Source organism: Mandrillus leucophaeus, unplaced genomic scaffold, assembly GCF_000951045.1.
Source record: "Mandrillus leucophaeus isolate KB7577 unplaced genomic scaffold, Mleu.le_1.0 Scaffold770, whole genome shotgun sequence".
Classification (NCBI taxonomy): domain Eukaryota; kingdom Metazoa; phylum Chordata; class Mammalia; order Primates; family Cercopithecidae; genus Mandrillus; species Mandrillus leucophaeus.
In genome coordinates, this window is record NW_012108364.1 from 521,202 (window position 1) to 533,347 (window position 12,146).

Here is a 12,146-nt window from a genome sequence, read left to right on the forward strand (position 1 = left end):
CCTCTTCCTTTTCATGCATTCCACATTTTCTGAGTGCTGGTTATGAGTCAGGCACCATACTCAGCACAGGGATGAAAAGGTGAATGAGACAAAATACTAATACAACTCAGATGAGTAAAACAATAGAGGTTACTTGTCAGGAAATTTACTTCACTTTTATAATTTCAAATAGTTAAAATAGATCATGAAGATCAAAGTTCATTTACAGTGCCTGGCAGTTCTGTAAATTTATTTCTCTTTCCCTTTTGCACTTAAATTACAGATCTGCAGTCTGCTACCAAGCACTGTTAGTGGCAAAAATCCTAATGCTTGGCAGGACATGGTGGCTTATGCCTGTAATTCCAGCACTTTGGGAGGCCAAGGCAGGCAGATTGCTTGAGCCCAGGAGTTCAGACCAGCCTGTGCAATATAGTGAGAGGCTTGCTCTATAAAATAAATTTTAAAATTTAAAAAAAAAGATCACTTTAGTCTTCATAGAGATAAAAGAAGGTATCATCCAAGAAACAAGGAGATAAGGTGAGGCCTGGTAAGGTCACTTAGCCAAGTAACAAGGGGTGGCGCGAGTGTTTGGACCCAAAGCCTTACACCAAAGCCCATATTGTTTACTAAGCTCTTAATTACTAACCAATCCATCAGTAAGTCCCATTGGCTCAATCTCAAAATGTAACCCACAGCCAGATACTTCTCACCACCTCCACAACTACAGCCCTGGCCCAACCACCATTACCACTAACTTTTAACTATTACAGATGGTCTGTTGTTTCTTTGTTGCCACCTGTCCTATATAGTCTATTCTCACACAACAGCATAGTGATTCTTCACATCAGACCAGGTCACTCTCCTGCTTACTGTCCCAATGGCTTCACATCACAACACCCTAAGTGAGCTGGCCTCTGCCCATCTCTGGAACTTCATCTCCTTCCATTATCCCTCCTGTCATGAAGTTGGAGTCACATGGGCCTCATTCTGAAGTGGGAACAAGATTAAGCTCACTTTCCACCCCAGGGCTTTTACATGGAGTGTTTTCCCTGTTTCAATAATGTTCTTTCTCATTCTTCAGTCCACTTTGTTCAAATAACCACTCCACCTAAACTTATTACACAGAACTTATTCTAAGGAAGGGTAAGGACATGTGTGTATTATGTATGATGAGGCAACTTGTCGCCCAAGCTGGAGTGCAGTGGTGCAATCTTGACTCACTGCAACCTCCACTTCCTGGGTTCAAGCGATTTTCATGCCTCAGCCTCCCAATTAGCTGGAATTACAGGCATGTACCACCACACCCAGGTAATTTCTGTATTTTTAGTAGAGACAGGGTTTCACCATGTTGGCCAGACTGGTCTTGAACTCCTGAGCTCAAGCGATCTTCCCGCCTTGGCCTCCCAAAGTGCTAGGATTACAAGTGTGAACCACCACTCCTGGCTTCATTTCTGATTTCGTTTTTGAATTTTTCATAACTCCAATCTCTTAAGATAGCTATCTTAAAGCACTCCCTAAGATTATTTATAATCATAATTCTTTCAGTTTGATAATAAAGCTGAAGTTAAAAGAAATAAAGTGAATTGGCCAGTCATTGAGGGGCAGGGCTGAATTTGAACAAATTTCCATTCAGTACTTTTCCCGTGGACAAGGATGTGCTTTTCAGTGTGTCCAGTCAGTAAGCAGTTTATAGGGTACCAAGTGATGTGCTAACATCAAGCTCAAGCTTACTAATCTTCATATTGACAGAGCACTATTCAAAAGAATATTTTTAAAGCAATTTTATATCAGTTTTTTCCTTGAAACTGTCTAGGTAGGTAAGAGGTAAAATTTCTTCTAGTTAATAGATGAAGGGAGCACAAAAAGGTAAGTGGCTGACCGAAAGCAGTCTGAAATACTTTTTGCATTAAGTTCTTCTGTCCAGTTAACCAGATTGACAATATTTAATTAAACTACTGATATGCAAAGGACTTAGTCTAAAATTAGAAGAGTTAAGAGAAGTATATTATCCCATAAGTTGGGGTTTATCTGCTTAGGGAACTGTCATAAAGAAATAACATGTATTGGGACTCCCATATCTAAAAAGTTCAAGAAGTAATATATTAGAATTATAAAATTATGAAACCTCAATTTCATTACCAGCCTGGGCAATGTAGTGAGACCTCATCTCTACTAAAAATCAAAAGAATCAGCCGGCATGGTGGTACGTGCTTGCTGGCTATTCAGGAAGCTGAGGTGAGAGGATTATGTAAGCCTGGAAGATGGAGGCTGTAGTAAGCTATGATCATGCCACTGCACTCCAGTCTGGACAACAGAGGGAGACACTGTCTTAAAAAAAAAAAAAAAAAAAAAAAAAAAAAAAAATCTGAGCATGGCAGTATTTCATATAGCATATAATAAATTTATAGAATTTAATATATGAAGACGATAGTAAAAATAGTTTGTTTTTTTTTTTTTTTTCACAAAATATCATGGACAATATTTTGAATGTCAAAGACAGACATAGCTATTAATAAAGTTGCAATACATCTAGTCTTTAAAATGCACATCAGGCTGGCCAACATGACATTCCACAACCATGGAATCCTTGAACAGAATAGCATGTAGGTGTGACCATTAATTCTACATCCCAAAGATCAGGTTAAAGACTTAAACATTTATCCAATAATTCAGTATAAACCAATGCTCCCCTCCCCAGCCCTTGACTCAGGGTGTTGCTCTGTCCATCAGGCTGGAGTGCAGCAGCACGATTATGGCTCACTGTAGCCTCAAACTCTTGGGCTCAAGTGATCCTCCCATCTCAGCCTCCGGAGTCACTGCCTGTTCTTTTTATATCCTAAAAGCAGAACTGTTGACCTTAATGCGTGATTACACCTGGGAAACTGCACTTGGCTTAATAGCCTGCTTATTCACTTTGCTTGGGGTTGATTTTGCCTTACAGAAAACAAAGTTTCCCTTCATGATTCTGAGATTTAAAAGAGAGTCAAACATTATATGAAAATACAGAAAGGCCTATACCTAGTAATAAATGAAAAACTGAACTCAAGATGATGTATGCGTATTGACAACAAGCAAAATGGTATACTCCATATCAAATGACACAGTGACACGGAGAGTGGTTTCCAATAAATTTATTTATTCAGAACTTCAGAGGGTTTAGAAACCTGCATTTTTAACAAGGACTGCAGATGATTCTAGGTTTTGATTAAAAGTATGGTTTGGGGAAGCAACTTTACCCTTTATTGTGTGTCAGATTACATATACAATAAAACAAAAAGTAATGTAATGGAACAAAAAATTGCTTTATACAGAATATTAGTAGATACCCAAATACAATATGGTCTTAAAAATAAAATCATATGTATATATAGTTGTATTCCTAAGTACAGTAGTGCCCCCCTCATCCAAAGTTTCCCTTTCTGTGGTTTCAGTTACCTGTAGTCAACCACATTCTAAAATAGGTGAGTACTGTAAAAGAAGATATTTTGAGAGCAAGAGAGACCAACCACATTCACATAACTTTTATTATAGTATGTTATCATTGTCCTATTACATTGTTATTAATCTCTTGCTATGCTTAATTTATACATTATACTTTGTCATATATATCTCTCTCACATATATATCATAGTATATATAGAAAAAACAGTGTATAAAGGTTTGGTACTATCTGAGGTTTCAGGAGTTCACTGGGGGCCTTGGAATGTATCCCCCAAAGATAAGAGAGAACTACTGTATGCAAAATCGAAATACAACAATCAGAAACGTTAAGACAGCAAATCCAAGTATAAGTGAAGACACTCCTCTGAATTCCCAGGTTTCATCGAGCATCAAAAACAACCACTGTATTAATTTTAGTTAAGGACAAAAACGGTACTTAAACATTACTAAAATTGAAGATTTCAGTCACTTTCTCTTTGCAATAAGCTGGTTATTTAACTTAAAATACAAAAAAGAATGGAATTCACTATTTACTATGATAACTGGTTTTTAAATAAACTAAAAACACTTTCAATTTTTATCACCACCTTTTCCATAAAATGTATCGAAAAACACTAAAGCAGGCCAGGCCCGGTGGCTCACGCCTGTAATCCCAGCACTTTGGGAGGCCGAGGCGGGCAGATCATGAGGTCTGGAGATGGAGACCATCATGGCTAACACGGTGAAACTCCGTCTTTACTAAAAAATACAAAAAATTAGCCAGGCATGGTGGTGGGCACCTGTAGTTCCAGCAACTCGGGAGGCTGAGGCAGGAGAATGGCGTGAACCTGGGAGGCAGAGCTTGCAGTGAGCCGAGATCGCACCACTGTACTCCAGCCTGGGCGACAGAGTGAGACTCCGTCTCAAAAAAAAAAAAAAACACTAAAGCAATGTTAAAGGTGATAATCTGTCGATTTAAAAAAAATGTGTTAGTTATAGCATAACAATTTACTCAGTATTTTCTTTTTCCACATAGGATCACACTATGTTGCCCAGGCTGGTCTTGAACTTCTGTAGCCTCCCAAAGTGCTAGGATTATAGGTGTGAGCCACCATGCTGGGCCTACTCTCAATGTTTGAACAATTTGTATGCTCAACTTTTTCCATTAGGTAGTATATGCAATATTTGTATTTCTTCTTGTGAACTTTAGCTTGTCCATAAAATCAAGCTCAAGAATGAATACTTATACAAATGTAGTCATGCATCCATAATGACGTTTTGGTCAAAGATGGATCACATATAAACAGTGGTCGCATAAGATGATGCTACATTTTTGCTGTACCTTTTCTATGCTCAGATATACGAAAACATTGTATTACAACTATCTATAGTATTTAGTACAATAACACGCTGTACATGTGTGTAGCCTAGCAGCAATAAGCTAGACCATATAGACTAGATGTGTATGTATAGTAGGATATACGGTCTAGGTTTCTGTAGGAATGATGAAATTGCTTAAGGACACAATTCTCAGAATGTATCCCTATCATTCATCTTTATCAACCCCAGCATTATTCATTTCCTCCTACCTTATATTTAGAAAGCACAGTTAAAAGGATACATCTTTTAGTCCTTTTCTTGTACATTATTCTATATCCACATTCTCTGCATCTGATTGGATCCCTAGATTTTATTTCATTTTCTGTGTGACATTCTAGAATTAAAAAAAAAAAAAAAATTCACTCAATGCCTAAAAGGAAAATATTACAGACAAATTATCTTAACTACATTTTTCACCTAAGGCAATTCAAAACACTAAAATATACTCAATCTCAAGGATGTGCTGCTATTATTAAATGTATTAGGTAGGAAAGAAAAGGGTTGTAGGCCATGCATATTTCCAGGAGAGAGAATGAAATCTCAATGAGTTTTGTTTTTTTCTGTTAGTAAATGGAAGACCAAGGACGAACCTAGGTCTACTGACCTCAAGGAGATTTTTTTTTTATGGTTGCTAAAGTGTTCTACTTTATAACTTTGAAGACCAGTAACTCATTTAAGCAAAGAATAAATGTAACAATTTCAAAAAAACTTAAATAAAATATTCTTACTTTATGTAAGTGTTACTCTTACCTCCACAGATATATATCATTGGTTGCTGCTTTGGAGGTTGAACGTCCTTCTGGGTGTCCATTGTTAGCCCCTGAAATCACAGACTCAAATACTGAATATCTCAAAAGGGCTTCTCACAAGTCCATCTGGGCCCATTTTTCTCAGGAAAAGCTAAAAAGGTCCCAATTCCTAATCTGCTCCTTTCCCCAAATCCTATAGGTCTCAAGCACGAAATGCATACACACAAGTATTGAGCGTTTACCCGAAACTGGACATAATAACTACTCCATACATGATAGGCCATTATAATCTTCGTAACAATGCTCGGAGACATCACTCTTATTTTATAGATGAAGCGACCGATATTTAGACACGTTAATTTCCGCAGGATCACTCAGCTACTAAAAGTCAAAGGGATACAGATCTGACTGTAAAGCTCGCGTCTTCGTTTAACACAAGTTCTATTTTTCCCAAACTCTAGTAGAAGTTAGCCAAAAAAAAATTATAGCCCTCAACAGGGGAACAGGCTAACCGAAGGGAAGAACAATGAAATAACTCCTATTGGCTAAACATCTAAACTAAAAGAAAATAGGGAAAAGAACGATAGCATGGACTGTATCCCCAGGCACTCTCAACTCTACCCCCATACCGGACCTTTTTACCCCAGGTGTCTTTCCAGTTTTGGCCCAGATATCCACCACAAACCCCAATCCGCCAATTCGCTACCTACACAGCACGGAAAAACTTCCCACTCCGCGTTTCCAAATACAACCCTCTCGTCTAGGCGTCGAGACCAACTTCCGGCGCTGGTACATGACGCACAGTGGAGTCTCTCTCTCTCTCTCTCTCTCTCTCTCTCTCTCTCTCTCTCTTTCTCCCCGCCTCTTCCGCCCCAGGCGTGGCCCGAGAGTCCCGATTGTGCAAAGCCGGTAAAGCAGGGGCTTTCTGTTAGATTTTACGGGTTTAAGTGCCTGTTTGGTCCCCAGCTATTTTAATTTTGCAGGAAAGCACAGCATTGTAACAGTTATGCAAGTACAAGGCGGTGTGTGTTTCTGACTAATGTAGTGGTACAAAGTAACACTTTTCCAGAAGCGTAGAGGGTTAGGAGAAAAACCGAGATGACACTTTTCATGAAGTACTAGGCTAGCCGTTATTCGGACGAACGTAATAGAATCGACTACACCAATGATTTTCACGTGGAAAACACTTTTCCACATTGTTTTTAAAAATGGATACCTGTAGTGTGGTAGTGGGGCAGCTGCCGCTTATCCTTCTCTTGATTTTGTTTTTGCTTTCTGGCCCTTTCTCTTATAGGCTACTGAGAGGTGACAACGTGCCAGCAGCCCTCGCTCGCTCTCCGCGCCTCCTCGGCCTCTGCGTGCGCTCTGGCCACGCTGGAAGTGCCCTTCAGCACGCGGCTGCGCTGTGGGGGCCCCTCTCTGGGGCTGGCCGAGGCCGGAGCCGGCTCCGTCTGCTCGCTGGGCGGTGAGGGAGAGGCGCGGGCGGGAGCCGGGGCTGCGCGGGGCGCTCGCGGTCCGGCGCAGTTTCCGGGCGGGCGCGGCCTGCCGCCGCCTGTTGGGCTTGATCTGGGGAAGTGCCCCCTCTAGGCTGCCGGAGTGCCTGGGACTAGGTTCTGCAAAGTCCCGCGGCCAGTGCCAGTGAGAAGTGAAGCCGCCTGGGCTTCTGCGACGAGTGGGGACTTGGAGAACTTTTCTGTATGGCTAAAGGATTGTAAACACACCAATCAGCACTCTGTGTCTAGCTAAAGGTTTGTAAACGCACCAATCAGCGCTCTATGTCTAGCTAATCCGGTGGGGACTTTGAGAACTTTTCTGTCTAGCTAAAGGACTGTAAACGCATCAATCAGTGTTCTGTGTCTAGCTAAAGGTTTGTAAATGCACCAATCAGCACTCTAAAATGGACCAATCAGCAGGATGTGGGTGGGGCCAGATAAGGGAATAAAAGGCCAGGGGAGCCAGCAGAGGCAACCTGGTTGGGGACCCTTAGCATGCTGGAGAAGCTTTGTTCTTTTGCTCTTGGCAATAAACGTTAATGCTGCTCACTGGGTCCCAGCTGCCTTTATGAGCTGTAACACTCACTGCAAAGGTCTGCAGCTTCACTCCTGAAGCCAGTGAGACCACGAACCCACCAGAAGGGATGAGTAACTCCAGACAGGAGGAACAAACAACTCCAGATGGGCCACCTTTGTGAACTGTAACACCACAAAGGTCTGCAGCTTCACTCCTGAGGCCAGTGAGACCATGAAGGAACCAACGACTGGAAGGAACGAACAACTCGAGACGCACTGTCTTTAAGAACTGTAACACTCACTGCCAGGGTCCAAGGCTTCATTCTGAAAGTCAGCGAGACCAAGAACCGACCAATTCTGGACACACTACTGTTACATCCTTAGCCGAATCCGTTTACTTGTTTTAAAGCAAAGGCTAGCGTGATGGTAGCTACGTGAACAACTCCCACTTAAATCTGAGAGATTTTGGTAGCTTTTGTTGTCTACTCTCCCTCCCTCCGTTCTATGTATTCCACCATAGAACAACAAAACACTCTGCTCAGTGGAGGTGTGTTCTTTCACATACCAAAATTTCAATATGATGGATCAGTTGGGTTCAGAACGTTTACGTTGGTTTCCCTTTTTTGCAGAAGATATTTTACTTAGTAGGGTGAAGAAAATGAAGCTACCTAAAAAAATTAAAAAAACAACTTGTTAATAACTATTTTAAAGTTAATGAAAGAAGTAGGCACTCTTTCCCCCAACACGCAATATGTCTGATATTTTATTAAGCAGGTTATACTCCTTTCGGGCTCTCCATCCAGAAATCTGAGAGCTTTGAGCTTCAGCTTTCACTTCCAGAAGTTCAAACTCCTTCTGTTGCATCTCCCCAGACCAGCTTGAGAGATTTAAGTTGATCTTTCCCAGGAAGATGCCATTTAAAAACCTTTCAGGGAAACAAGTAGTTCCTGGCTTCTTTCTTCACAGACAGGCTTACAGAGCATAAATATTTTAACCATTAGTACTGTCACAAAGTACCTTTCCTCTTAACCAAAGAGGTGATCTAACAGAAGAGGCACAATAGGCTTCCCTTTAAGAACTATTAGATGGAACCATTGTTAACCTAAGAGAGATGACAGAGTGTTCCCAAAAGTCATACTTTCATATTTACAAGCTATCTTGTATTTTAACTCTCCAGTTGAAATATCAAGATAATTCTGGTGCAGAACAATTATGGAGATCAAAATGGATCAACATAGGTAGAATACAAATGGGTCCTGGGGCCCTACAAAAGGGCAAGGTTATGACAAGTCATAGCAAGAAGATTCAGAATTTCAACAAGAATTTATGTTGGTGCTAGTTCCCAATCCAACATGCTCTTTCCTTTCAGCAGAGACTGGTAGTTTTAGGATCACTTGGGAGTATGGTCAGTGTAAGCTACCCTATTATCAATGATAGCATTAACTAACTTTTTCTGAGCATGTACTACATGCTAGACATCATTGTATTGCTCTGTTCTAATGGGGGTAGTTGTTTTGCCATCCTGGACAAGAGTGCTTTTTAACTCTATATTCAGAAGGTTATGGAGATGCAAGTTGCTGGGTTTTTTCCCTGAATCTCTGTGTTTCCTTTTTCCTTGATTATATTCACTTAAATATGTCCAGAGAGCTTGAATATCATGGTAATTTGGGAAATCTCCCATTACGTTTTATTGGATGGTCCCAAAAAGAAGCATCAGATTTTGTGGTAAGCAGACAGCTTTTAGAGTTCTGAAGTCAATGATAGTGTGACACCCAGTGCAAGAAAGGAAAGCAAAGGGCTGGGCATGGTGGCTCATGCCTGTAATCTCAGCACTTTGGGAAGCCAAGGTGGGCACATTGCTTCAGGTCAGGAGTTCAAAACCAGCCTGACCAACATGGTGAAACCGTGTCTCTACTAAAAATACAAAAAATTAGCCAGACATGGTGGCGTACACGTGTAATCTCAGCTACTCGGAAGGCTGAGTTGCAAGAATCGCTTGAACCTGGGAGGCAGAGGTTATAGTGAGCTGAGATTGTCCCACTGCACTCCAGTTTGGGTGACAACGCGAGACTCTGTCAAAAAAAAAAAAAAAAGGAAGCAAAAAGGCAAAAAGACTGTGGTGAGCAAAGAATATGAAATTACAGCTCAGTGGCTTAAATCCGGAGTATGTAAGTAAAGCTCAGGCAAACTACATGTAACTAGGTGTCCTTTTGCCTGTTTTTAAAGGTGGGGAGAGGTGACAATGATTCTTCCTTGAACAATATAAAGGAGATATGATATGGTCTTTTAATCCTCAGTCATAATAAAATATCTCAAGAAAAATTAATTAACTGGAGAAAAAAGAAAAGGGCAAAGTTTAAATGGTTTTGGACTTATGTGGATTTTATTTAACCATAGGCAAAATTCCCTGCCCTGTTTACATTGGGATGGAGATGGGGAGCAGACATTAAACAAAAATGAGTAGATAATATGGGATTTTAGAAGATAATAAACTACACAGAGAAAATTCAGTAGAATTCTGCAGAATTGCAAATGTGGGGCAGGAAAGGGTAAAATGGCTGTAGTAGAGATTTGTTTGAAGAGCTAGAGAGGGTACTATTCACTCTACCAGTGAGTGTGAGGGTAGGCTTCAGAGAGGTGCTGTCTTGAAGAATGTGTAATTCATTAATTCTTTACAGTCCTACAAGTACCTCAAACTTAACCTCACACTAAATGCATCTTATTTTCTCTCAAGCCTATACTCTTCATTCCCTCACTCCTTGCCCCATGCAGTTGATTCTGCCAACTGAATATGTCACATCTTGGTTCTGCTCCACCCCTACTGCCTTCTGGAGAAATGCAGTAGCTTCCTACTGGTCTCCTGGCAGCCACCCTTGCCTCTCTTCATTCTGTCCTCCATTCTGCCACCGGAGTGGACTTTCTAAAAATGCTCTTCAAACTCTTAACATGCATCTAGAACTTTCCAAGACTTAGCTTCTTCACTTCTCAGGAATTTTCTCTAATCCTTTCCTCCAACAACTCTTAGTTTCTGCATATAACAAATTATTTGCAGTTTCTCCATGTGCCTAATTGCTCTTGCACATTTTGTTTTGAGTTTGAAATTTTCCTGCCCTTGCACATTTTAAGTTAGGAATTTCCTGTTGTCTGCCTTTTAAATTGCCACTTGAAAATCAAAATCTATCTCATGCACTCTGTTCTCCAGTAGGGTTAGCTGGTTCTTCTTTGTGCTGCTACTGTTCCTCTGTTGCAGCACTTGCTCTATACCAATGAGCTCCTCAACAGCAGTAACTGTGGCTGTGTCAGCTTTGTATTCCCAGTACCTAGCCCAGTAATTGGCACATAGTTGGAAATTAACCGTTAGTGGACGGGCACAGTGGCTCACGCCTGTAATCTCAGCACTTTGGGAGGCTGAGGCGGTGGATCAACTGAGGTCAGGAGTTCGAGACCAGACTGGCCAACCTGGCAAAACTCTGTCTCCACTAAAAATACAAAAATTAGCTAGGCTTGGTGGTGGGCGCCTGTAATCCCAGCTACTCGGGAGGCTGAGGCAGGAGAATCGTTTGAACCTGGGAGGTGGAGTTTGCAGTGAGCCAAGATCGTGCCACTGCACTCCAGCCTGGGTGACAGAGCAAGACCTGTCTCATCATAATAATAATATTAGTTTGATTTTGGATGACTAAGGAACATCCAGATGGAGAAATGTCCAGTCAGAGAAGAGTGGTGGCAGTGCCTGTTACTGGCTTAAAAGTGATGGTTGAAGTTCTGAATAAGAATTACATAAGCATGGGATGATAAACTAATAAAAATGCTGAGGTAGGACCTCTCATTTAGGGAGTAGGCCAAGAAAAGAAGCCAGAAAAAGGAGACTAGGAAGAAGCAGCCAAGAGCAGCAGGAGTGTCCCTGGCATATAATAGATGCCCAGTAAATATTTATTGAATGAAAAAATTAGGGTTTAAAAAATTTATTTGGCATCGAGAGTACTTGGGAGTTCATGATGCCCAAAAAGGGATGTTTGTAAATAACGAACACATTTCAGTCTGGTTTTTATTAATAGATTTTTTTAAAATCTTTTTTTTTTTGAGACGGAGGTCTCACTATGTTTCCCAGGCTCGTCTCGAATTCCTTGGTTCAAGTGATCCTCTCATGTGTGCCTCTCAAACTGCTGGGATTACAGACGTGAGCCACCAGGCCCGGCTCAGCTTTTTTATCACAAAATCTGTATATATTCATTGTTGAAACACGAGAAGAAAACACAGATAAAAAGACACAACTAAAAAGCAAGCATAATCCTGTACAAAGGTACCGTATCCAAGTTATTCATATCTTTCAGACCTCATCCCGTGTATATCCATATTTTTAACCTAAAAGGGGTCAGTTTGTAACTTGCTTTTTACATTTGACAGTTTGGAGAAACATTTCCAGGCGAACATTCTCATACATGATTTCTAATGGCATCCCACTGTAGGCCACGTTAGCCTTCCTAAATACGGTAATGCTTCCCAATGTGGGAATGGGGAGAGGCAGAGCCTTTCTGACTCGCCTTAGGGCGGGTGCAGGGGTGAACAAGAGAGGGGGCGCTCCTTCCGCTCAGGCGAGGACCGAGGCCTG

General features: G+C 41.1%; 1 protein-coding gene across 2 annotated transcripts; it reads right to left on the reverse strand.

The window, feature by feature from the left end:
• Window positions 1–3,093: 3,093 nt before the first annotated feature.
• On the reverse strand, window positions 3,094–6,334 carry POLR2K (polymerase (RNA) II (DNA directed) polypeptide K, 7.0kDa). 2 transcript variants are annotated; one of them, XM_011966728.1, is made up of 4 exons: window positions 6,235–6,334; window positions 5,530–5,599; window positions 5,021–5,113; window positions 3,094–3,822 (listed from the first exon to the last, which is right to left on the reverse strand). In XM_011966728.1, the coding sequence occupies exons 2-4, from the start codon at window positions 5,588–5,590 to the stop codon at window positions 3,800–3,802; spliced, it is 177 nt and encodes a 58-aa protein (XP_011822118.1). In that variant the 5' UTR covers window positions 5,591–5,599; window positions 6,235–6,334; the 3' UTR covers window positions 3,094–3,799. The 2 variants fall into 2 exon arrangements, with proteins under 2 accessions (XP_011822118.1, XP_011822119.1); XM_011966729.1 differs by having other exon boundaries at window positions 6,239–6,291.
• Window positions 6,335–12,146: the final 5,812 nt, after the last annotated feature.